This window comes from Sus scrofa, chromosome 1 (assembly GCF_000003025.6).
Source record: "Sus scrofa isolate TJ Tabasco breed Duroc chromosome 1, Sscrofa11.1, whole genome shotgun sequence".
Classification (NCBI taxonomy): domain Eukaryota; kingdom Metazoa; phylum Chordata; class Mammalia; order Artiodactyla; family Suidae; genus Sus; species Sus scrofa.
Window position 1 is genome coordinate 17,416,211 of NC_010443.5, and position 25,917 is coordinate 17,442,127.

The 25,917-nt window shown below is 43.7% G+C and overlaps 1 protein-coding gene across 4 annotated transcripts in view; it reads right to left on the reverse strand.

Annotated features, from left to right (window-relative positions):
* The window catches only part of SASH1 (SAM and SH3 domain containing 1), a 356,754-nt gene that overhangs the window by 109,847 nt on the left and 220,990 nt on the right, over positions 1-25,917 (reverse strand). For all 4 annotated transcript variants that reach the window (XM_021072061.1, XM_021072060.1, XM_021072069.1 and 1 more), the window contains exons 3-4: positions 504-554; positions 304-353 (exon numbers count right to left, since the gene is read on the reverse strand). In XM_021072061.1, the coding sequence (XP_020927720.1) occupies positions 304-353; positions 504-554 (101 nt within the window). The remainder of the gene's footprint in view (positions 1-303; positions 354-503; positions 555-25,917) is intronic.

Genomic DNA, 25,917 nt, shown 5'->3' on the forward strand with positions numbered 1-25,917 from the left:
GTAGCGGTTCTATCCTTTTCTCCGCGCTCACTTTCAGATATTTACGGTTCACTCGCAATAAGGAGTGTGAAATCCTTAACTCTTTGCAGAATCCTTCAGCATCACCAAGTGAATTATAAAACTTTTATCCACCTACATACATGTACACACACACACACACACACACACACACACGACATATAAGGGAAATGACATCAAGCTCCATAGTACGTACACAACATGATCACTCATTTCACTTTCATCAGGAAGAACCTAAAAGGCACCTTAGAAATTCTGATCTTGGACAGAAGGAGAAAAACTTACTTTCTCTCCACTTCTGGTGTTGACACGGCGCTACAGAAGCCAAGCGACTCCTAGGAGAGAGGATTCAGAGTGTCAGTGCAGGCAGCACAGCAGGCTTCATCTGATTTGTACATAATACCACTTAAAAGAAAAAAAGAAAAAAAAAAAAAAAAAAAAAAAGGACAGAAGCAAAAATAGATGATTGAAGTCACTGTGCTTACTTCGATCTGGGACCGCAGCTGAAGTGACGTGGGGCTGGCTTCGGGTTTCTCCTAAAACAGAACAGATGCTGGTTTAATGAGACGTCCAAACGTGGCACACACCAGAAAGACAAATAGATGTGTAAGAAGAGATGGGGGGATTTGGGAAACGCCAGGGTACAGTGGGAGGAGACGGCGGAGGTAAACAGATTTTTCTGGAAAAGCTCAAGTATTTTTTAAATGAGAGCCCTAGCCCCTCAAAATAGAACTGTTTTCCAAACTTCGTCACTTGACACTACTACAATTTCACTGTGAAGAAAGAAGCACAATCTAACTGAAGGATACTGACAGTTAATGGTGAAATGACTTTCCGGATGTGATCGGAATGTCGGCAGGACAGAGAATGAACTGCGACGCACTTGTGTCAGAGTCATAAAGAAGAAGCAGAGGACCCAAAACAATTTTACAAATAAGGTCACAGAGTATAACAAAATCATTAAAAAAAAATTGCATCCCTTTTGAAAGAAAAAGTGTTAAACCAGTTATCTGTAAAAAAACTATATGTTGAAATAAGTTTCGGCAGCAAAACAGGAAAAATTACAGTATTATAAGTGTTAGGATATAGTGCAAAAAAATGAATTATACCAGGAAATAGAGCACAGAGAACCACACTGACATTTTTTTCGTAAGTAGAGAAAAATTTCTAAATCTAAATAGATGCTAAAGTGCTAAATAGATGCTAAATAGATGCTCATCCAATTGTGGTCCAAAGCCAAGGGGGTTTGTGGCTGAGCAGCAAGGCATGAGGAGGAGGATGGGCAGTTTGTTTGTTTATTTGTTGTTGTTGTTTATTTTCTTTTTAGGGCCGCATCTGTGGAATATGGAAGTTCCCAGGCTAGGGGTTGATTCGGAGCTGCCAGCCGACACCACAGCCACCGCAAAGCTGGATCTGAGCCATGTCTGCAACCTACACCGCAGCTTGCAGTAATGCCAGATCCTTACTTAACGCACCGAGTGAGGCCAGGGATCGAACCCACATTCTCACGGATACTATCTGAGGTTCTTAACCCACTGAGCCACAGTGGGAACTCCACGATGGGCAGTTTTAGAGAAAGGTGTAATATTACACACTAACATCATACAAGTTTCAAATATCAGATTAATTATGAGTTTTCCAATAATCCTATTGGGTTCTTAATGATTGTTAGATTCTTCGGGCCTATACATGAGGACTGCTTTGTTAGCCTCCACTGACGTTCGGGAAGTAGGGCCAATTATCTCTAGAGACCAATTCTCACTTGCATCTAATTGCTCCGTTTTTTCCCAGGTTGCCTATTTCAGCTTTAACACAAATGCAAAACTAGACCAATCTTTTAAAACTTAGCAGGGAAATATGAGCCTAAGTGTAACTCACAGCAAACACATAAATGTAAATAGGGAACAGGAATCTGTACAAATATGGAAGATAAAGCGAAAGTGCTGGGATGACAAAAAAATCTGAGAACAGGAGGAATACAGACAAGCAGACTCTAGGAGAAAGGTGTGTTAATGCGAAGGGGACTATAACCAGTCTCTTGGGAGAGAACATGACAGTATGAGAAAAAGAATGTCAATATATATTCGTATGGCTGGGTCACTTGCTGTACACAGCAGAAACTGGCACAACACTAAATCAACTATACTTTAATAATAAAAAATAAATTAAGGAGTTCTCGTCATGGCCCAGTGGCTAACCAATCCGACTAGGAACCATGAGGTTGTGAGTTCGATCCCTGGCCTTGCTCAGTGGGGTAAGGATTCAGCGTTGCCGAAACTGTGGTGTAGGTTGCAGACTGGCGTAGGCCGGTGGCCACAGCTCTGATTAGACCCCTAGCCTGGGAACCTCTATATGCCATGGGAGCGGCCCTAGAAAAGGCAAAAGAAATAAATTAAGTAATTAATTTAAAAAAATTTTTAAAGGGTGTTAATGGACTGGCAACCCACCCACCCCAGTCCCAAGGCCTTCCTTGTCATGAAATAATATCAGGAGTTCCCACTATGGCACAGCGGAAATGAATTTGACTAGTATCCATGAGGATAGGATCCCTGGCCTCGCTCAGCGGGTTAAGGATCCGGCATTGCTGTGAGCTGTGGCTGTGGTGTAGGCTGGCAGCTGTAGCTCTGATTTGACCCCTAGCTTGGGAACTTCCATGTGCTGCAGGTGTGGTCCCCCCCAGAAAGAAAAAGACACCAAAGTGGTGTGGAGCCCCACAGAACCTCTCTCTGGTTAACACTGCCTGGTATTGATCGCTACCTTTGTTCATGATGAACAAATTTACATTTCTGTCCCAAATTTGACACCCCATTTTTACAAAACAATGTATAGAAATGTTTGAGTTACGTTCCAAGTCCAATTTATTGCTACCATGTCAGACTCAGGTGTAATCAACAGAGGCGACAAGTATTTCAGAGGTTCTTGGTGCTTAGAGACTAATCGCAATGTGCTGATGGCCAACCTCTTGGCGGCACACAGAGAACTTTACCAACTTAAACAGCAGGAGGTAAGCAAAGGTACAGTCTGCAAATCTTCCGCCCTAAGTCCTCCTGCTCAGGCGTCAGTATGGAACCCTCAGAATTATGACATGACTCTATTCATTCTTCTGAAAACTTCTCTGAAATTGTCCCTCGAACAAATTCCCAACTCCATGGTCATCAGCAAAAAGTAACTGGTTTGCCTCTCTTCCCATCCTCCATTCTTAACTTCCCTTCATACTCTAAGTCCCTACCTCACTAGGTAATGTAGCCATGATAAGAAATGACCTGCTTTTATTGTACATTTTTATCGGCTCTTTTCTAATAAATTTAATTTATTGAGTGGGTCATTTGTCACCCCACTGCATAAACACAGAGTTTACAGACTACTATGAAAAATGTACCTGTTCCACTGATGCTTGTTAACAAGCATATTAAACATTTGATGATCAGGAAGGAATATTCTAGGAGTTCCCATTGTGGCGCAGTGGTTAGCGACTTCGACTAGGAACCATGAGGTTGCAGGTTCGATCCCTGCCCTCGCCCTGTAGGTTAAGGATCCGGTATTGCTGTGGGCTGTGGTATAGGCTGCAGATGCAGGCTCGGATCCCGAGTTGCTGTGGCTCTGGCGTAGGCTGGCCACTACAGCTCTGATTCGACCCCTGGCCTGGGAACCTTCATATGCCACGAGTGCGGCCCAAGAAAAGACCAAAAAAGACCAAAAAAAAAAAAAAGGAAGGAATATTCTATACAATTCATCTACCATATTAGTTTGTCATTTATAATAGACATTTGACTGTGTTGTAGTTACTTCTTAGGAACTTGGTTTGAGGATGCAGTCTGGTGTACAATGTATTAAAATTCATCCCATTAAGGAGTTCCCGTTGTGGCTCAGTGGTAACAAACTGGACCAGTATCCATGAGGTTGCAGGTTTGATCCCTGGCCTTGCTCTGTGGGTTTAAAGATCCAGTGTTGCTGTGAGCTGTGGTGTAGGTTGCAGACACAGTTCAGATCTGGCGTTGCTGTGGCTGTGGCGTAGGCCGGCAGCTGCAGCTCTGATTCGACCCCTCGCCTGGGAACTTCCATATGCCACAGGTACAGCCTAAAGAAGACCAAAAAAAAACCTCACCCCATTAAAATAATGGACCCGGGAGTTCCCATCATGGCGCAGTGGTTAACGGATCCAACTAGGAACCATGAGGTTGCGGGTTCGATCCCTGGCCTTGCTCAGTGGGTTAAGGATCCAGTGTTGCCGTGAGAAGACTCGGCTCGGATTCCGAGTTGCTGTGGCTCTGGCGTAGGCCGTTGTCTACAGCTCCGATTAGACCCCTAGTCTGGGAACTCCTAGAAAAGGCAAAAAAAAAAAAAGACAAATAAATAAAGAAATAAATAAAATAATGGACCCAGTTAATGTTTCCATGTGGAACATCTGTTTTACCAGGAATAGGATATGTTCAACAGGAGATCTTGCACAGTGATGTTTCTAGTGTTTTTTCTTTTCCCCAGAACATGTCACAAAATAAATTTTTAAGAATAAATATTAGTTTTCTCTCTCAAGGAAAGACCACCATCATCGTTAAGAGGCATTTCTTAGAACAAACACATGCTAGGGTAAAAATAATACACAGTTGAGGAGAGCTTTGCAAAATTATCCACTAAGTTAAGGACCTATACGATGTCTGGAGAGGAAACAGAATGGACTACTGGCAAAAATCCCATTATTACGACATTGATGGATGTCACACGATAACAGTGACAAACATGCAGAAGACTATCATTCCATCACATACTTGTGAATATGACGAAACCCATGTGGACCCACCATTGAGCATGAGAAATGGAATATTACAAGTTAGAGTTAAAGCTAGAAGGCATTCTGATACACACTTGGATAAAACACTATGCGCAGAGTATGATAACAAACCTTGAAAATGTGTCATACACATATGAGGAAGAAGTGTTGGACACCTTTTTATTCTGTTTATCATGAAAAAATAGATATTTTTTTCCCCCAGCACAATGTGAAATGAAAAAGTGTGATGGAGTCAGGCAGAAGGAGCACCAGTCATACACGCAGCAATAAAGGGCACTGCTTACATAATAAAGAAAGATGGATTCAGGTCAGAATGGGCAGAGAATTTGCAGCCACATGGATGGAGCTAGAGATTATCATAATAAGTGAAATAAATCAGATACAGAAAGACAAATATCCTATGATATCACTTACATGTGAAATCTTTGAAACTGATACAAATGAACTTATTTACAAAACAGTAACAGACTCACAGACATAGAAAATAAACTTATGGTTATGAAAGGGGAAAGGGAAGGAGGAGGGAAAAATTAGGAGCTGGGATGAACAGATACACACTACTATAAATAAAATGGATAAACAACAAGGTCGTACTGCATAGCGCAGGGAACTATAGTCAGTGTCTTGCAATCATCTATAAATGAAAAGAATCTGAAAAAGAATACCTATATAAACTGAATCACTTTGCTGTACTCAAGAAACTAACACGACACTGTAATCAACTATACTTCAATTTAAAAAATTAAATTTAAAAAAGTATTAAAAAAAAGAATGGTGGAGTTCCTGTCGTGGTGCAGTGGTTAACGAATCCGACTAAGAACCACGAGATTGCGGGTTCAATCCCTGACCTTGCTCAGTGGGTTAAGGATCCGGCATTGCCGTGAGCTGTGGTGTAGGTCGCAGACGTGGCTTGGATCCTGCGTTGCTGTGGCTCTGGCGTAGGCCGGTGGCTACAGCTCCGATTCGACCCCTAGCCTGGGAACCTCAATATGCCGCGGCAGCTGCCCAAGAAATAGCAAAAAAGACCAAAAAAAAAAAAAAGAATGGGCAGAGAAAGACCCTTGACACCTCTCCTCGCTGTCCAGTTCCCATTTTAATCCACCCCTTCTCTGCTCCCAATTCAGCCCATGTAAGGAGGGGAAGGGGCAGGAAGCCATGGTTCTGGAGTTCCAGCAGGAGAAGGAAATCCTGATGAACGGAGGGGATGGGAGTAAGAAGATTTAAAGAGATACAAACACCTGACTGCCCGGCAAACTACTTTCTTCAAGGAACAACAGATGGTCCACAATATAATTCCTGATTGGGAAGTCAACATGTTGATGGAAATAATAAAAATTGTGAATGGGGGAGTTCCCGTGGTGGCTCAGTGGTTAACGAATCCGAACTAGGAACCACGAGGTTGCAGGTTCGATCCCTGGCCTTGCTCAGTGGGTTAAGGATCCAGCGTTGCCATGAGCTGTGGTGTAGTTTGCAGACACGGCTTGGATCCCGTGTGGCTGTGGCTGTGGTGTAGGCCGGTGGCTACAGCTCCCTAGCCAGACCCCTAGCCTGGGATCCTCAGGAGCGGCCCAAGAAATGGCAAAAAAAAAAAAGACACACACAAAAAAATTGTGAATGGCATCAAAACACAGTCACTGAGTATGTGTGTAGCTTCTGGGTGTGTTATAAAGAGATGATGACTGAGAAGTAAGATTTTTCTCTCACTGTTCCAAGTGCTACTGCTGTGTAACAAATCACCCCAAACTTAGCTGTGTAGAGCAACAAGAATTTCATGATGCTCACAGATTCTGTAGGTAAGAATTCAGAAAGGGGACAGCAGAGAAGGCTCATCTCTGCTCTATGGTGTCTTCCTTAGCTGGGCAGATTCAAAGGTCAGGGCTGACTTGACGACTCACATGTGTGAAGGCTTGATGGTGGCCTTCACACGCCACTGACACTGAAGCAGGGGCTACCAGCTGAGCCACCTTTACATGGATGCTTCCAGGGAGAGGATACCAAGAGAGCCAGGCGGAAGCTGTATTACTTTTTATAACACAGCCTCATATGCTGTACTTCTGCTGGAGTCACAAGCCCTTCCAAGACCAAGGACCCCAGCTCCAGCTCCAGCTCTCAGTTGAGAAGGGTCAAAGTCACTTGGTAAGAAGGACAGGGGGATGGGAGGTATCATTAAGGCTACTTTGAAAATTCCAGTCCACCATACGGACTGCCAAGGAGATGGGAGCTCAGGTTAAGTTTTTAAAACAAGAAATGAGATGAGACTATTTTTCCTGACTATGTCCATAAAGATTCTGTTGTGGTTTTTGTAGCATTTACTCAAGTAGCATATCATGGCAATATATTTCATCCTGAACCTACCACATACAGCAGAAAAGACTCAAAGATACAGAGAACAATCTAGTGGTTACCAGTGGAGAGAGAAGGGGGAGGGGTAACAGCGTAAGGGTGTGGGGGAAAGAGGTGTTACAGGATTCTACGAAATGTGTGTGAAACTCGAAAATTGTAAAGCACTACAGAATGTCCTTCAAGTTGAAATCTCACCATGTTTTAGGCTACAACTATTACCTCTCTCTTGATTCAAAATTATTACTATGGAGTTCCCGTTGTGGCTCAGTGGTTAACGAATCCGACTAGGAACCATGAGGTTGCGGGTTCGATCCCTGCCCTTGCAGGGTTGACGATCTGGCATTGCCGTGAGCTGTGGTGTAGGTTGCAGATGCGGCTCGGATCCAGCGTTGCTGTGGCTCTGGCACAGGCCAGTGGCTACAGCTCCGATTCGACCCCTAGCCTGGGAACCTCCATATGCCACAGGAGCGGCCCAAGAAACAGCAAAAAAAAAAAAAAATTACTATGGAAAATCTTGAATATACAAAAGTAAGAAGAGTACAGTGAACTCCCAAATGCCTATTTTCTAGCTTCAGTTAATTATCAACTCATCATGGTCAATTTTGTTTCATCTACACCTTCACCCATAATTCAGCTCCAGCCCGTTTTACTTTGAAGAAAATCCCACATGCCCTGTCATGAAATAACACAATTTTTAATGTTAAGATCTAGCTACTAGGCTTCCTTCCATCCAACTGTGGCTTCATATTGAGCAAATAGCTCAATAACCAAGCATTCAACTCTTTCCTAGCACTGGAGGACTCTCTTTGGTCATTGGAAAAAAGAAAAGAAAAAAAAAATCACCTTCAACAAATTTTTTTTAATTTTTACTAAAGTATATAGTTGATTTCACCTTCAACAAATTTAGATAGTCTATCTAAATGTTGCAAAAGAACATGAATAAACACACCCCAAATTGAACACAAACCAATGAGTTCATTAGACAAGGACTCACTGCAGTTTTCCAAGTATAAATCTATCATCTTAATACTTTTTGAGTATGATATGCTCATTGACTTTGCACTTGACAGAGCCAATATTTTGTGAAAAATAACTCCAACCTTTGGTCCATGTTCAGTGTGGGCATTCAGAGAGCCTCACAATACTGGTAGCTGAGCCTAAATCTATAACTATAGGTGAGGGTATTATAATCAGTTAAAATTAAAAAAAAAAAAATTTAAGTGGATTATTTGATCTATGGATTAAACTGTTTCTCATTAAGCAACATATGGATATCTAAGTTAAGAATGACAAATATCATTAACATTACAAATTCTCAGTGAGTTTGTAAATTGCAAACACTTAAGGAATCCTCCCTAACTTAATGAAGTGTTAAGAGAAAACCATACCAAAATATAAATATAGCCCAACATGTGTGCATTTAATTATGTATGCAAGCATAGGAAAAGATCTGGGAGGATCTATGGTTCTATTTTCTTTGCAGTTTTTCAAAAGCATGTAATTGTGCATTACTTTTATTTATTTTTTTTCTTTCCTTCTTTCTTTCTTTTTTGCTTTTTGCTTTTTAGGGCCGTATCCAAAGCATATGGAAGTCCCAGGCTAGGGGTCGAATCGGAGCTGCAGCTGCGCAGCCACAGCAATGCAGGATCAGAGCAGCGCCTGCAACCTACACCACAGCTCACAGTAACGCCGGATCCTTAAACCCATGAGTGAGACCAGGGATTGAACCTGCCTCTTCATGGATACTAGTCAGGTTTGTTACCACTGAGCCACAACAGCAACTCCTGGAAATCAAGACTGTACAGTAAAACTGGTCCAGAAATTAGGTTGGTTCACAAAATTTAGGTTATGGATCCCATGCTAAAGATACACCACACCTTTGAGGCTAAGAGACATAATCAGTTAAACACTGAGTTACCCATTCTTTTATCTTTTAAGGTGCACGACCTGCTTTGAGTGAGATTTTCTCCCTGGCTTCTGGCAGACGGGACATCACCTCACCCTCACCAACATCACAAGCCACGCCCTGCAGATCTCGTGGTGTCCCGAAAGCACTTTCCCTAGTGGAAACCAAGAGACCTCCCAAGGGGACATCTGTGAGAGGCACACCCTCCAGCCTGCTGGGAGAGCCCTCGGACAGGGGCACAACTCAGCGGAGGAGACAGCAGGGTGGGTCCTGCCATCCTGAAGCCTGGCTGTGGTAAAACACAAGGGAGTCAGTATTCGTTAGGTGAACCGCTTCAAATCAGGGATCATTTGAATCTAAGCGTGTCAGGCTTGGGGCTCTCAGGCCTCATCACAAGTAACAAGGTAGTAAGATTCTTTCATTTCTAAACGGTCTTAAGAAATGATGTACTAGAGCTTTTAGGCTACAACTTTAATAGCATTTCATATATGGCACGTACCAAGCATCGTGCAGAGAGACAGGAATAAGACCTGGACCATGGCCTGATGACAGATCCCTTGGATAGAATGTGTCAGGTGGAAGGATGCACCTTTGCTATGAACAAAAGTAACACAAGCGTATCTGGTCTATAAATGTAAATAAATATTAAAAGACGGAGTTCCCGTCGTGGCGCAGTGGTTAACGAATCCGACTAGGAACCATGAGGTTGCGGGTTCGATCCCTGCCCTTGCTCAGGGGGTTAACGATCCGGCGTTGCCGTGAGCTGTGGTGTAGGTTGCAGACGCGGCTCGGATCCCGTGTTGCTGTGGCTCTGGTGTAGGCTGGTGGCTACAGCTCCGATTCGACCCCTAGCCTGGGAACCTCCATATGCCGCGGCAGCGGCCCAAGAAATAGCAAAAAAGACAAAAAAAAAAGAAAAGAAAAGAAAAAAGACATGGTGCCGTAAAGAAATTTTAATCATTATTTTTAAAAAAGGACTCTAACAACATGTATAATTCAATTTTTCATTTTTAAGACCACTTGGCTTAATGACACTAAAACAGAAACAGTCCCGGCATTTCCAGGGGCGGACACCACAAAGTCCAGCCAGTCTGCAAGTCCATCCAACCTCGCTGTTGTGAGAACAAAGTGCAGTCATCCACAGTCACCAAGAGCTTTTCTGGGTACAGCTGGTTGCTGACTGGGATTGGAGAACACGAGACAGAAATGACAGAAAGCAACTAAATGGGCCCACTTATTTTTAATTTCGCTCCATGCCGCCTCATCTCCTCTCTCTTCTAATCATTTCTTAATTTAAAAAATACTTACCGGAGTTCCCATTGTGGCTCAGCGAGTTAGTAATAGCGTCGAAGAGGGTGCGGGTTTGATCCCTACACTCGCTCAGTGGGTTAAGGATCCAGCAGTGCCACGAGCTGCGGTATAGGTCTCAGATTCGGCTTGGATCTGGCGTGGCTGTGGCTGTGGCATAGGCCAGCAGCTCCAGGTCCGTTTTGACCCCTATAGCCCAGGAACTTCCATACGCTGCAGGTGTGGCTGTAAAAAAGGGGGGTAGGGGAGGACGACCTTGATCACATACCCTACTCTAAGCACTGTTCCAGTTAAGAAGGATAAAACAGTGAAAAAGACAGTCGCTGCCTTCATGGGGCTTCTATTCCAGTGCTTTCTAAAGTCACTCGTGGGCATCACTTTCGCTTCACGTCTAAATCACAGACCCAGTATTCCTTCCGTTCTGGCAGCAGGCAGATGGTATCTGGACAGCTGTGCTCAGCTGTGGATGCCACATTTTCCAGAGGAGAATGAAAACCAGGAGACCCTTCACGACAAGAATGTTTGGAAATGGAATCGTATAAACAAGATCAGTTGGAGGGACCGGGGCTGTTTACTCAGAGAAGGGAAGGAAAATGCAAACACAGGGAGAGCTTCCAGGGAGAGAGGGCAGACAGCTGCCCTGTGCAGCTTCCCTGCAGCACAGGCAATAACAGGCCCTTGCACATGGGGGACACTGAGGAGGGGTGGCGTGGAAAACATTTATTACGTGTTTAAATAATACATGCTGATTATAGCACAGTATTAGTGAAAATAGTAAATACTGAATTGGTATGAAAAGTTCCAGTAAAACCTTTCTAATTTTTTAAAAAAGAACTTTAAGCTTACTTCCTTAAAATAAAACTTTAAAAAAATCAGGTTATATGCTTGAAAAAACTCTAAGCTATACTCGGCCAGAAACCTTTAATGAGGAGTTCCTGTTGCAGCTCAGCGGTAATGTACCCAACTAGTATCCATGAGGACTTGGGTTCGATCCCTGGCCTTGCTTAGTGGTTAAGGATCCAGCATTGCCATAAGCTGTGGTGTAGGCTGTAGATGCAGCTCGGATCCGGCATTGCTGTGGCAGTGGTGTAGGCCAGCGGCTGCAGCTCCGTGTTCATCCCTAGCCCAGGAACCTCCATATGCTGCAGTTTTGGCCCTAAAAAGAAAACAAAAACAAAAACAAAAAACCAACAGCTCCAAGGCCCCCATGACCAGGATGACCAGCAGCAGAGTGCTGAGCAGCTGGCTGATGAAGCGCGTGCCATCAAGCTTGCTGCCCAGAGGAATCATGTATTAAGGTCCCACCTTGGGGCCAGCTCCAGTGAGCCCTAGAGCAGTGGTTCCACACTTAGTACCTGGCAATCACCTGGAGGGCTCATCCCTTCAACCCTCTGCTGCCCCCAACCTCCCCCACCCCCCACCCCCAGATTTCCAGATGAAGGCCTCCAGGGGTGAGCCCACTAATTTGCATTTCTATCAGGTTCCCAGGTGATGGATGCCCTTGCTGCTGGCTGGGGAGCCACACTTTGAGAACTGCTGCCCCAGACAGGGCTGCTCAGAGCTGCCTCCAGTCTGGGAGTCACTGGGCTGCAGGTTGAAGGGAGCAGCATATTCTGAGTCGCACCTAAACTCCAGCCGGTCTTCAGGGCTCTAGAAGGGGGCAATCAGGACTAAGGACTTTAAAGTAAAAGGAAAGAGTGACTTTAGAAAGCACTGGAATATAAGCTCCACGAAGGTAGCGACTGTCTACAACAGTGGTTGGCGTAGGGTGTGTGATCAAGAAGATTTTTTTTTTTTTTTAACAGCCACACCTGCAGCGTATGGAAGTTCTTTGGCTACAGGTGTCGAACCGGAACTGAAGCTGCTGGCCTATGCCACAGCCTTCCTTTTTTAAAATGATGCAGGGAGGGCAGGTGGTAGATGCAAACTACTGCATTTGGAGTAGATAAGCAATGAGGTCTTGCTGTACAGCATAGGGAACTATATCCAATCCCTTGTGATGGAACATGATGGAAAACATTATGAGAAAATACAGCAGAAATTGACAGAACATTGTAAATCAACTATAATTTTCAAAAACTTTTTTGGGAGTTCCCGTTGTGGTGCAGTGGAAACGAATCCAACTAGTAGCCATGAGGTTTCGGGTTCGATCCCTGGCCTCACTTAGTGAGTTAAGGATCCGGCATTGCTGTGAGCTGTGGTGTAGGTAGCAGATGTGGCTCGGATCCTGCATGGTTGTGGCTGTGGTGTAGGCCGGCAGCTCCAATTCAACGTCTCACCTGGGAACTTCCACATGCCTCGGGTGAGGCATGGAAGGAAAAAAAAAATTAAAAAGGGAGGGGGGCAGGTAAAGCCAAATGTCCAAATTAGAATAACTATTTACATGCAGAATCAATCCGTATAACTGGAGGATTTGAGCACAACCATGGGACTGTCTACTACTTGGGTGGGGGGCTCTTTGAGAAACTGATCCAGACCTCTGTCAACTATGGTGATTCTATTATTTCTGCTGGAGAAATCACTGGAAATTAAGCCTTTGTGGGATAATTTGCTTTTTACGCTTTGTTTTTCCAGGAAAACGAACAAGTCCTAAGCCAGTGACTCAAACATTTTAGAGTGGATTATCTTTAGCAGGCGTGACAGCCTGTAGCTGAACAAACACTCGTGTATTAATTTATTCAACCAATATTTCCTAAGTGTCACCGCTGTTCTTAGTTAACATGCTGGTACTAGAAGTATAAAGAATAGTTACTGACCTTCAGGAGCTCAGGGTTAAGAAATATAAACATAACCTGAAACACAAAACCCCCAAAGCTCCCATATTATCATGTAAATCGCATCCAAACGGATTAGTACGTAGACTGGGTGTAGACTGGGTGTCTGAATACGGGTTTCACAAAATTGTGTAGCCTGACCAAACTGGAGATGCCAAATTTAACCCTACAGGGACGATGTTGAGTTCTTAACCCACTGAGCCACAATGAGAACTCATGAATCGTATTTTCAAATCATCTTTAAAAGCTTTGCAATCATCTTAAAAACCTTCAGAACCAATGACAATCAATGACAATTCAATGCATTCTGAAATCATCAGCCATAAACGCTTCTTTAAAGAAGAAATTCTTTAAAGAAACGAGCTTTTGAATTAATAGTAATGACGTCAGACATTTAAAAGCACATGGATAGATATCACAGTATTTGATTAAGAAAAGTAAGAATAAAATAAAAATTGGAATTTTAGAAGGTTGAGACAACTGCCAAACTTTAGCCCAGGGCAAACTTTTTGCCATAATATTACAAAAATTTTAAAAATCAGGTTTATATTGGCAACTCAGGCAGACCAAGCCACAATGTAATATACATAAATGATGTTTCTGTTCTTGTGTAGTGATTTTCCTCCTTTCTGAGCATTAATCTTTGAATGACTTACTCTATAAATTATTGAACTTAGTTCAAAAGCAAATGAAATCTAAAATACCCATTCACTGAATGGGCTAAAATGCCATGTTGAAATTACTGTGATTTATCTGTTTCTTTAACCGTTCCTGTAGCAAATGTACTTCATTGCTCAAAATTATTACCTGGTTGCACAGTTTACTCTGGTTTAAGCATAAATCTCTCCCCCTGTTCCGAACAGCAGCTGTTTGTCAGGATCTCATCCACAACCGCAAGGCTCAATTTTTTCTTTTTACAACCCCAAGGGGTATCTATGTGCACACTGAGATGGTACTCAGTTTTTGGAAACCAATTAAATTCCTGAGCACCATGATTATACAGTAAGGGAGGGGGCAGGGACAGAGTTCCCTCCCTGCTCACCTGCCTACTGGTACCTGCATGGCTCTGGCAGCTCAGGCACCAAAGGTAGCCCTTTACTGTATTTCTTGGACAGTGCTACGTGCAGGTACTACGGTCACAGCAACTGAGCCATTGCTCCTATGGTTATGAAAAGAGATTCTGGTTTAAAATCTCACTTCTCATCCACACCAAGAGGAGGGCCTCCTCCTCCTTGCCTGTCTCATGATTTGGCTGGAGGGAAAGTTAGAAGAATGTACATTCTCCATCTAGGGAGAATTCTGCTGCATACATGATGATGGACTAAATGGCTCAATATATAGAGTCCTGATAAATAAATAAGGAAACACTACTTAGAAAAATGGGCAAATGACTATGAGAGGAACCACAGAAATAAAGATCCAAAAATATGTGTTCTTAGAAATAATCAAAGATTTACCATTGAAAACACTATGAGGAGTCCCCATTGTGGCTCAGTGAAATCAAATCCGATAGGGGTTGGGGGTTCGATCCACGGCCTCGCTCAAGTGGGTTAAGGATCTGGCGTTGCCGTGAGCCCTGGTTTAGGTCGCAGACGTGGCTCGGATCTGGTGTTGCTGTGGCTCTAGCGTAGACCGGCGGCTGCAGCTGATTAGACCCTGAGCCTAAGACCCTCCATATGCCAGGGATGTGGCTGTTAAAAAAAAAAAAAAAAAAAAAAAAAAAGGAAAACACTATGAGACTTATATGTAGAATCTAAAATGTGACACAAATGAACTTATCTATGAAAAGAGATTCACAGACATAGAGAACAGACTTGTGGTTGCCAAGGGGAGGCGGGGGAGCAGGGGGAGGACTGAATTAGGAGTTTGGGATCAGTAGGTGCAAACTAGTATATACAGGATGGATTAAAAAACAAGGTCCTACTGTATAGCACAGGGAACTAGATTCAATATCCTATAATAAAACACAATGGAAAATATGAAAAAGAACACACACACGTACATACATAAAACTGAGTTACCGTGATGTACACCAGCAACTAACACAACATTGTAAATCAACCATATTTCAATACACAGTTTTTTCTTTTTTTTTTTTTTTTGCTTTCTAGGGCTGCACCCACGGCACATGGAGGTTCCCAGGCTAGGGGTCGAATCAGAGCTGCAGCTGCCAGCCTATGCCACAGACACAGCAACACAGGACCCTAGCCTCGTCTTCAACCTACACCACAACTCATGGCAACACCGGATCCTTAACCCACTGAGCAAGGTCAGGGATCGAACCCTCCACCTCATGATTCCTAGTTGGATTTGTTTCTGCTGCATCACGACGGAAACTCCCAATACATTTCTTTAAAAGCAAAAGTAAACAAAATAAGACACTACGAGACTAGTTTTCAAACTGATTATGTTTTCTTTTCCTGATAACATTAAATACTAAGAAGTAGAAAATAAAAAAAGAGCACAGACATACACGCTGCTAATGGAAATGCAAACTATACAATATTTCCAGATGGTGATTTAACAGTGTTCGTGACGTCTTTAAAATGTGCCTACTTTTCACCTGTTAAATTCATACCTAATCATCTACCCTAAAGATAATAAATTACGAAGGTGAGGATGTACATTTAAAGTTATTCATGGTCACTGATTTTTATAATAACCGCAAACTGGAAAACACCTAAATAAACTGAGGGATACATAAATAAGCCATGGTGTGCTTGCAAGATAAAAAGGTATGTAACCATTCAAATTCAAAACACTGAGCAATATTTAACAATAGAAAAGGTGTTCCTTATTGAAGGTTAAGGAATCTAAGCAAGCACACTGTATGTACGGCTTGATCCCAATGCATATTTGAGTATATGAGTGGACATACACAGAGCAGAAATTCCATGGAGGCAGGAACTTCTGTATGTTTTGTTGACTGATAAATCCCTAGAACTCAGCAGTGTCTGGCACTTCGCAAGTACTCACTATTTGTTGAATGAATACAACATATGTACAGACAACAGCCTGGAAGGAAATAGGCTAACCTGTGGTTAAATGAGAGGTGGGGGTAGAGGTTAGAGGTTTCAGCATAATTATTTTGCTTTTTAGGCTTTTCGGTATTTTGCTATTTTTCTATAATGTGTATTACTACTTTTACAACCAGAAAGCAAGACAAAATGTTTTTATTTAAATTTGCCTTTTTTCCTAATGTTATTCCTTCTATAGAGCTAGAGTCAGATTTGGCTTAAATTTTACACACACACACGTAGCACACCCTCAAGATCCTGTACCTGGAGTCCCCGTCATGGCTCAGTGGTAACGAACCTGACTAGTATCCCTGAGGACTCAGGTTCAATGCCTGGCCTCATGCAGTGGGTTAAGGACCCAGTGTTTCCATGAGCTACAGAAGGGGTCGGATCCCCTGTTGCTGTGGCTTCAGGCTGGCAGCTGAAGCTCAGATTCTACCCCTAGCCTGGGAACTTCCAAGTGCCTCGGGTGCAGCCCTAAAAAGACAAAGAAAAAAAAAAAAAAAGAATCCTGTACCTTAACTGGGACTTGGAATTTCCAAGGCACAGAAGAGGTATGTTAATTTTTAAAAATCTCATATGATAATTGACTCCTTTTCTACAAATAGATCTTTGTGGAACACTTGTCATTTAAAGATCCATTATTCAGGAGTTCCCGTAATGGCTCAGTGGTTAACGAATCTGACTAGGTAGGAACCATGAGGTTGCAGATTTGATCCCTGGCCTCGCTCAGTGGGTTAACGATCCGGCATTGCTGTGAGCTGTGGTGTAGGCTGCAGACATGGCTCAGATCCTGTGTTGCTGTAGCTCTGGCGTAGGCAGGTGGCTACAGTTCCGATTAGACCCCTAGCCTGGGAACCTCCACATGCTGTGGATGCGGCCCTAGAAAAGACAGAAAAACAAAAAAATAAATAAATAAAAATAGTTTAAAAAATAAAGATCCATTATTCAGCACACAAACACACAATTCACAGTACCTTAGTTTTTTAATTGCATCGTGCTACTGAAGATTCTGAAACATCAGTTAATTGGAATTTTCCTCACAGAAAATTTGCTTTACTTTCCCCTTCTCTTAAACTGTCTCCTTTCCCCTAGCATGGAAAGAAGGAATTAGAAGGATTTTCTCATCGTCTCTTAACTAGCCTCAATCACCTAAATATCACCAGGGTGTTAATTAGAAAGTGGTTATTTCATGTAAGATTATGCACATTATAGACGCAGAAAATTTGCATATATACAAACAGTAAGCCAATTTGCCCCTATTAGATAGTATTTTTTTCTTAGGAAAGCAAACAAACAAAAGCCTCAGAAGAGTACAAACAGGAAACACATTTGGACCTGATCTCCAAGGGCAGAAAACAGATGGACGGCTCTTTCCGAGCATCTGCAGCAGGACAGATAAAAGCAGGGAGTGCAAACACAATGACCAGCCTGCCTGGGAAGCTGGATAGGAGAGCTGGCTGCGTCCCTGAACACTACACGTCTCTCCAAAGGCTAAAATGAACCTAGAGATACGACTGCTAGGTGGAGAATCAAGAGAATCAGGAGTCTTACATGGCGCTGGGAGGTCCAAAAAAAAAGATGTGATCCTTGCAGTGATACGGTATCATTTCTAAATCATCTGTGTTTTTCTTATCAAGCCAATGTATGTGAACTCGAAGCACTACTAACTTTTCATTTATTCCTTAAAATTCAAGGCAAAGAGAACCCAAGGATCAGAGTAGTCACCTATACCACAAAACCTTGAGCTAGGAGAAATAGTTAGCACCCTAACCATTGAATTTTAAGTGTTAAACATACACATTTTGAAAGTTGCTATGCAGAGTCTCTTTGAATACCCCAAATTTTAATTGCCAGACACATGACCTTAACAACGCATGAAAATGCTAATCACATAAAGAGAAGAGGATCGTTGGAAATGGAGGAGGCTTCAGTTCTTTGCTATAAAGTATTCAAAGAGCAATGAACAAACCCCTCGAATTTTACCAAAAAAAAAATTTTTTGGGGGGGGCGCACCTGGAGTATGTGGAAGTTCCAGGGCTAGGGGTCGAATCAGAGCTGCAGCTGCGACCTACACCACAGCTTGTGGCTACGCAGGATCCTTAACCCACTGAGCAGAGGCCAGGAATAGAACCCGTATCCTCATGGGCACTATGTCAGGTTCTTAACCTGCTGAGCCACAACAGGAACTCCCCCAAACCGTTTTCATGCTGACATGAGCCATGCAGCACATGAGAATGACTTGAGCAGGCAAGAGATGGGGAGAGGGGACGGGGATAACTGCCAGGCAAGATTCAACATTGGGGAAAAGACTGGTTGCTTCAAAACTGTTGAGGCTCCTTACAGTCATGATTTGGAGTCTTGGAGTTAATGAATATTTCTGACAAACATTTAGGAAAATTAAAGATGCTACCTACCTTCTCCATAAGCTTTCCCCAGCCCACTAAGACTCAGATCCTCCCATAACACCATCTAACCATACAGCACTACAATTGTCTATATTCATCTGAGGACTTCATGGAAGGTTTCTGGGCAGAGGTGGCTCATCATTAACATCCCAAGACCTAATAAAGCACTGGGGAGAGATTAAGTATCTACATGATCAATATTTGTGGGACGAACAAATGAATGAAAAGTAGTAGAGGAGACAGGAAGTGGAGAGACCATGACACAGAAAGCCTAGTGCCTTGTACATAGTAGGAAACCAATACACATTTATCAACTGGGTTAAAATTTCTATTATATTTTTAACCCCTGGGTATTCACATTAAATAAACTGATCCATAAAGCATGAGACAGACAGTATGTTGCAAAATAAAAACAAGAAAATCACAGAAACATGTTCACGAAGGGACAGAAAGCTCGCCAAGCTCTATCTCCCACGACATGTGTCAAGGCTGTTGTCAGGGACCACACAGACTGCCATTCATTTGGCTTTGCTTATCCTGAGTAAGCAACCAGGGCAAAAACTGAATGGAGTAGTTTGGGGGTACATAAAAGCAAGTAATTATTTTCTTGAAAGATCCTCTCTCAAATAATGATAGTCAAAGGGTACCCACTTAAAAAAATTGAACTCATGGATTCAGTTATCCACAACAAGGTATTCTCAAGTAACCAGAGAAAAGAGTCGCAACAAACTTCTTGGGGCTACTTGATACCTCATCTACACCAAGTAATTACCAAGCCCTCATCAAGGCTCATTCTCACTGCATCCCACTTCCTCACCTGCTGGCCATCACTGGATCTCCGCCTATCAATTGCATGCATGTCGCAGGGCCAATTCCGACTTGAGAAGCAGGTGCTTCAGCAGTACTTTCTGATTCATCATCATCATCATCATGACCAGCATCATCACCACTGTCACCATCACCGTCAACATCTTCTTCTTCACCTCACTGCCATCATTACCAATGTCAATCACCTGCTTCCTTGGTGCCACACACCATTCGGGGCACTTTGCAGATATCATTTAATCCTCCTAGAAACCTTGCGAGGTAGCAAATTTTACTATTCCCATTTGACCAGCTAGGAAACCGAAGCACGGAGAGACTACAGACCACATGCTAGAAGTCCATTTGCGTCCAGGGCAGACACTCTTAAGGGCTCTGCTTACATCTACCAGCCCTTCAGGTCACTGCTCCGTGCTGACAACCAGGCAACCTGTAGCTTCCTGAGTCTGTCCTCCTTCCCCGCTCCTTAGCCTGAACCCAAGTGTTCTGCTTTGCTGTTTTCATTGGTCTTCTCCCAGTACAGGGGTTCCGCCCCATTCTGGGTGAGCCTGGTGACAGAGTCCCATCCACCTGCTCATGGACCTAACAATGGACAGACACCCACTAGGAGCTGTTCTCGGCTTCCCGGTGCGGCCCATACCTGACTCCTCTGTCCTGAGGACCCCCACCGTCTGCTGCTCGCCCAGGCTTAAACTTCCTGCCGGAGACCTGAGCCCTCTGGGAGATCCTGCCATGAGGCCACTCCAGTGGTTGGGTCTACCCCCAAGCACTTGTCTCTGAGGCACCTTTCTGATCCTGCCATCAGTCACTGGCCTTGTTGACAAAACTTGGAAGTTGCTAAGGGGGTAAGTGAATCTTGGCTTAATAATTACCCATGTCCTAGGGAAGATCGTGGGTTACCGAACCACTTCAGCTGCAATCCAAGGAAGATGCATTCTGCCTCGAGGCAGCATAACCTGGAGACACCAAGACACTGTTCTGAGCTGGCGCTGTCAGCACGGTAGCTCCCTTCCTTGTCCAAGACGGGAGGAGCCTGCCACCTGTCAGATACCGTGCAGATTAACGAGGTAACACTTGTGAAGGTTTTGTGGCGTGTAGCACACATGTTGTCCCGGGAGCTCACACATGGCATTCCACACTGCAAAATTCAAGAGCTATTTTTAAAGCCTATCTACCAGTTGAGCAGAACCAGGAGGCCACCACGCTTTCTCTGGAGTATCTCAAAAGGAGCATACAACTGGTGGGGATTATTGAACAGGATGGAAAAGGACACTTCAAAGAAATTATTTACAAAGAAAAAAAAATTATTTAGCTACCATGAGATACCACCTCACACCAGTCAGAATGGCCATCATTAATAAATCCACAAATAACAAGTGCTGGAGGGGCTGTGGAGAAAAGGGAACCCTCCTGCACTGTTGGTGGGAATGTAAACTGGTACAGCCACTATGGAGAACAGTTTGGAGATACCTTAGAAATCTATACATAGAACTTCCATATGACCCTGCAATCCCACTCTTGGGCATCTATCCGGACAAAGCTCTACTTAAAAGAGACACATGCACCCGCATGTTCATTGCAGCACTATTCACAATAGCCAGGACATGGAAACAATCCAAATGTCCATCGACAGAGGATTGGATTCGGAAGATGTGGTATATATACACGATGGAATACTACTCAGCCATTAAAAAGGATGACATCATGCCATTTGCAGCAACATGGATGGAACTAGAGAATCTCATACTGAGTGAAATGAGCCAGAAAGACAAAGACAAATACCATATGACATCACTTATAACTGGAATCTAATATCCAGCACAAATGAACATCTCCTCAGAAAAGAAAATCAATCATGGACTTGGAGAAGAGACTTGTGGTTGCCTGATGGGAGGGGGAGGGAGTGGGAGGGATCGGGAGCTTGGGCTTATCAGTCACAACGTAGAATAGATTTACAAGGAGATCCCGCTGAATAGCATTGAGAACTATGTCTAGATACTCATGTTGCAACAGAAGAAATGGTGGGGGGAAAAACTGTAATTGTAATGTATACATGTAAGGATAACCTGACCCCCTTGCTGTACAGTGGGAAAATAAAATAAAATTTAATATAAAAAAAAAAAAAAAAAAAAAAAAATTATTTAGAAGCCACATCCAGTTTTCAGGGAAACCTCCAAGAGGTTGTTTTGTTTCATCTAGTTCTTTGAAAACAAGCCATTCCAGGGTGAGAGAGTGGGGAACCTATTGCACCATGTCTGTCCAGATGTCATTTCCAGGTAAGAGAGGGAGTCACATGCTGGGGGGCTGGCAGAGGGCACCGAGGTTTGTGGGATGGCCTGAAACCTGTAAACAGCAAGGCCAGCGTCTCTGAGGCCCTGGTAGACCTGCTCGGTCAGTCAAGTCAAAGTGTCCTGATGGCTGAAGGTTTAAGTGTGGGACCCCCTCTCCTTCGCCAGACTGTTATTACAGAAAGCTTTCCTGGCTTCAGAAAAACGAAAGGTTTATTTTTATTTATTTTTTATTTTTTTGTCTTTTTAGGGCCACACCTGCGTCATATGGAAGTTCCCAGGCTAGGGGTTGAATGGAAGCTGCACCTGCCGGCCTGCACCACAGCCACAGCAACGCCAGATCTGAGCCGGATCTGTGACCTACATTATACAGCTCACAGCAACACCGGATCCTTTAACCCACTGAGCAAGGCCAGGGATCGAACCCATATCTTCACAGATACTAGTTGGATCCTTAACCCACTGAGCCACAACGGGAACTCCAGGTTTATTTTTATTTTTTGTCTTTTTAGGGTGACACCCGTGGCATATGGAAGTTTCCAGGCTAGGGGTCCAATCGCAGCTACAGCCGCCGGCCACAGCCACAGCCACAGCAACCCAGGATCCGAGCCATGTCTGTGACCTACACCACAGCTCACAGCAATGCCGGATCCTCAACCCACTAAAAGAACCTGCAACCTCATGGTTCCCAGTCGGATTCGTTTCCACTGAGCCAGGATGGGAACCTCTCCAGGTTTATTTTTAATGCATGAGGGCAGGTTGCTCATCCTCTTAAAGAGTGCCACCTCCTGCCAAAGAGAATCCTGGAATTGAGTGGCTACGTTTAATGGACTGCCTTTGGCTAAGAGGTCTGCGGGGTAGTCTCCCCAAGTAGGTGTATTCTTCCCAGGACAGCCACTGCAGTGGTCTCCTTTCCGCCTGGGCTTTCCCTTCTGTAATTAATTGACTGTCATGATGACACTATGGTGACCTGTGACCTGCTGGCTGTCACGTGATTACCACCAATTTTTAAGTTCTTGAAGCTTTTCAGGAGCAGGTGTGGACATGGTCTCGGTTCCATGACATTTGTCTTTCTGGTATCTACGCTCTGAGACAACAACGCTGATCACACCAAATGATGCTCAAACCTAACAGTGACCCTTCTTTGATTTTTTTTAAGTAAACTATCCTGTGGTGTACTGCCTATAAAATTCACAGTTTTCTCCAAGTATTGCTTTATCAATCTTGTTTTCTCCCCACAGAAATGTGACACACTAAGGGGACCTTTTAGAGAAAAGCCTCGGTCAAAGCTAGCCGGGGTCAGAAAAAGCGATGTGCTGCCCTGGTGTTTCCTATTTAGTAAGTGGGAAAAGCACAACGTAGGAAAAATCAGTGCCCAGGCCCCTTCATAGTGACCAGAATTTCCTAGGTAAATGATTACCATTAATATCAACATGTAAATTGTTCAGTGGACACGCACGCACCAGTAGGACTCAGTGGTTTCCTCCACCCAGTGAAAAACACTCAACATCAATTCCTAAATTCATTTACCATTGGAAGCCCTACCCCTTTGTCATCATAAAAACAAGAAAATAGTCTGCTGTCTTGAATGCCAGATAGCGGCTCACACTGAGCAGCGCCATGCCCTCTGCTTGGTGCTTTATAAATACTGAGAAACGTACTCATCCTTCCTGGACTCTACAGAACGTAATAAGCACCACGAGGGAAGACTCTTCATCCATTTTCTTCACCGCTGCAGCCCCAGTGCCTGGCACATAATAGGCGCGAAATAAATATTTGTCCAATACATTACAAGAAAAACATTTCCCATAGTTCTCGCTGCAGCCCTCAAAGGTACAGATCAGGTTTACGCCTCTTTTACAAAAGGAGCTCTGAGCCTCGGAGACATTAAGTGACTCGCTCCCGGTCACTCACGCAGCTAGTAAGTGGCAAAGCGGGGATTTCTACTCCCCTCTGCCTGCCTCCGACACCTCCCTGAACCTCCCTGAACCACGCTGCCTGAGAGTCTCCTACAGTCAATTAAGCTACTAAAACCATCCGCATCCAACAAAATGTCCATATGAATACACAGTAGACCCCAGAATGTGGATGGGGGTTAATCTGCATACAATTTAGAGTCAAATCTGAGGTTCTTTCACATTCACGGAGGAGTCAACTAACCAAGGGCAAGGCAGTACTGTAGTATTTAGCATGGAAAAAAACGTGCATGTAAATGGACCCTTGCAGTTCAAACCCCTGTTGTTCAAGGGTCAACCGTACATGCAGGAACACTTTAGAAATTCTTCCCATTACATGCTTTCTGATTGTGCCTTTTGACCTAATATTTAGCATGTTTGGGGGCTCAAATCTAATTATTTGGGTGCTTCCACTATTTATTTATGTAATTACCTTTCTTTTTAGCAAATACGATACCGACTAAAGCAGAAAAACAAGCCTTTGGGGATGACGTTCGCCAGCTGTAAATATGAACGGCGGGCTCCTGGCAAAGGGGGATGGGAGAGCCACCCAGGCTTTAAACATTTTTCATTCTCCAAAGAGGGGAGGTCACACTTCTTCAATTGTTTTTCCCCGGACTTCACGAAGAGGAGGATCGATTCCCCCTATTATTTAGTCTTCCTTGTTATTTTTTATTCTTCACCATCCTTCTCTTCTCTTCTTTTTGGCGCACAGACAGGTTCAACTCTCCCCGGAGAAAGGGAAGTGGAGAGGAGAGGCAGGGAGGGGACAGGAGAGGAGGGCAAAGGAAGAGGGGGAGAAAGGAAGGCGGGCAGGAAGGGAGAGGGAGGGCGGGAGGGAGGTTGGTTAACTCTCTACTCTCTGTGTTCATTCCTCCAGTGCCAAAGATCAAGCTTCTTGAATGGATTATCCATAGGCCTCCATTCGCCTCCCACAGACCCATTCATTTCAAGTTCGGTACCAAGAAGATGGTGATGAGCAAGTATCAGGATGCACCTCTCTAACTCCAGCTGTGCCTCTAAATCAGAGGGCACCTGATTTACATCTCAGGTCCCTGGCTCTACAGCTCCCAGAAAACGCCAGGATAGGACCTCAACCTCCACACCTTGTAAAGTGAGCTCCTGCTCTTCCACACACCTCGCCTCCTACTCGCTCACCTGCAAAAACCCACGCCGGCCTTCCAGCATCTTCACTCACCGCCCCTTCCAATAGACTCACTGAAGCACCAAGCATTTCTGGCCTCCATTTCCTCATTTCCATTCCTACATCTGGTATCTTTCCGTTCTCTCACATCTGGACTGCAGCCACATCCTCCTAATTGCTCTTACTCCTCCCAAATAACTGAACACACTGTTGATCCATCCAACATCCCGAGAACATAATGCTTGTGTCATTCTCCTAATCAACAGTTTTCACACGGGGAACCCTCCTACAAGGTTGGTGGGAATGTAAATTGGTACAGCCACTATGGAGAACAGTATGGAGGCTCCTTTAAAAACTAAAAAAAAGATGGAGTTCCTGTTTTGACTCAGCAGGAAGGAGCCTGACTAGTATTCTCAAGGATGCAAGTTCAATCCCTGGCCTTGCTCAGTGGGTTAAGTATCTGGCGCGGTAGCTCTTATTTGACCCTTAGCCTGGGAACTTCCAAATGACGCAAGTGCAGCCATTTAAAAATAAAAAAATAAAAAAGAGCGGGCATATGATCCAGCAAGCCCACTCCTGGGCATCTATCCCAAAAAAACTAATTTGAAAAGATACATGCACTCCTATGTTCATAGCAGCATTATTCACAATAGTCAAGACATGGAAACAATCTAAATGCCCATCAACAGAGGAAGGAAGACGTGGTACTTACAAATACTACTCAGCCATAAAGAAGAATGAAATAATGCCATTTGCAGCTACATGGATGGACCTAGAGATAATTATACTAAGTAAGTTAGACTAAGAAAAATATCACAGTATCGCCTATATGTGGAAATACAATGCAAATGAACTTATGTACAAAACAGCAACAGGCTCAGAGACACAGAACAGAATTGTGGCTGCCAATGAGGAGGAGGGGAGGAGAGATATGCATTGGGAGTTGGGGATTACCAGATGCAAACTCTTATATGGAGCGTGGATAAACAGCAGCTCCTACTGTAGAGCGCCATATCCTGTGGTGAACTATAATGGGAAAAAATTGTTTCAATGTCTCCTCCTAACAGAGCAATGTCACATTACTAAAATTGGCATTCAAGGTTGATACACACACAACCTAACTATACAAATTACTTAATCTCACT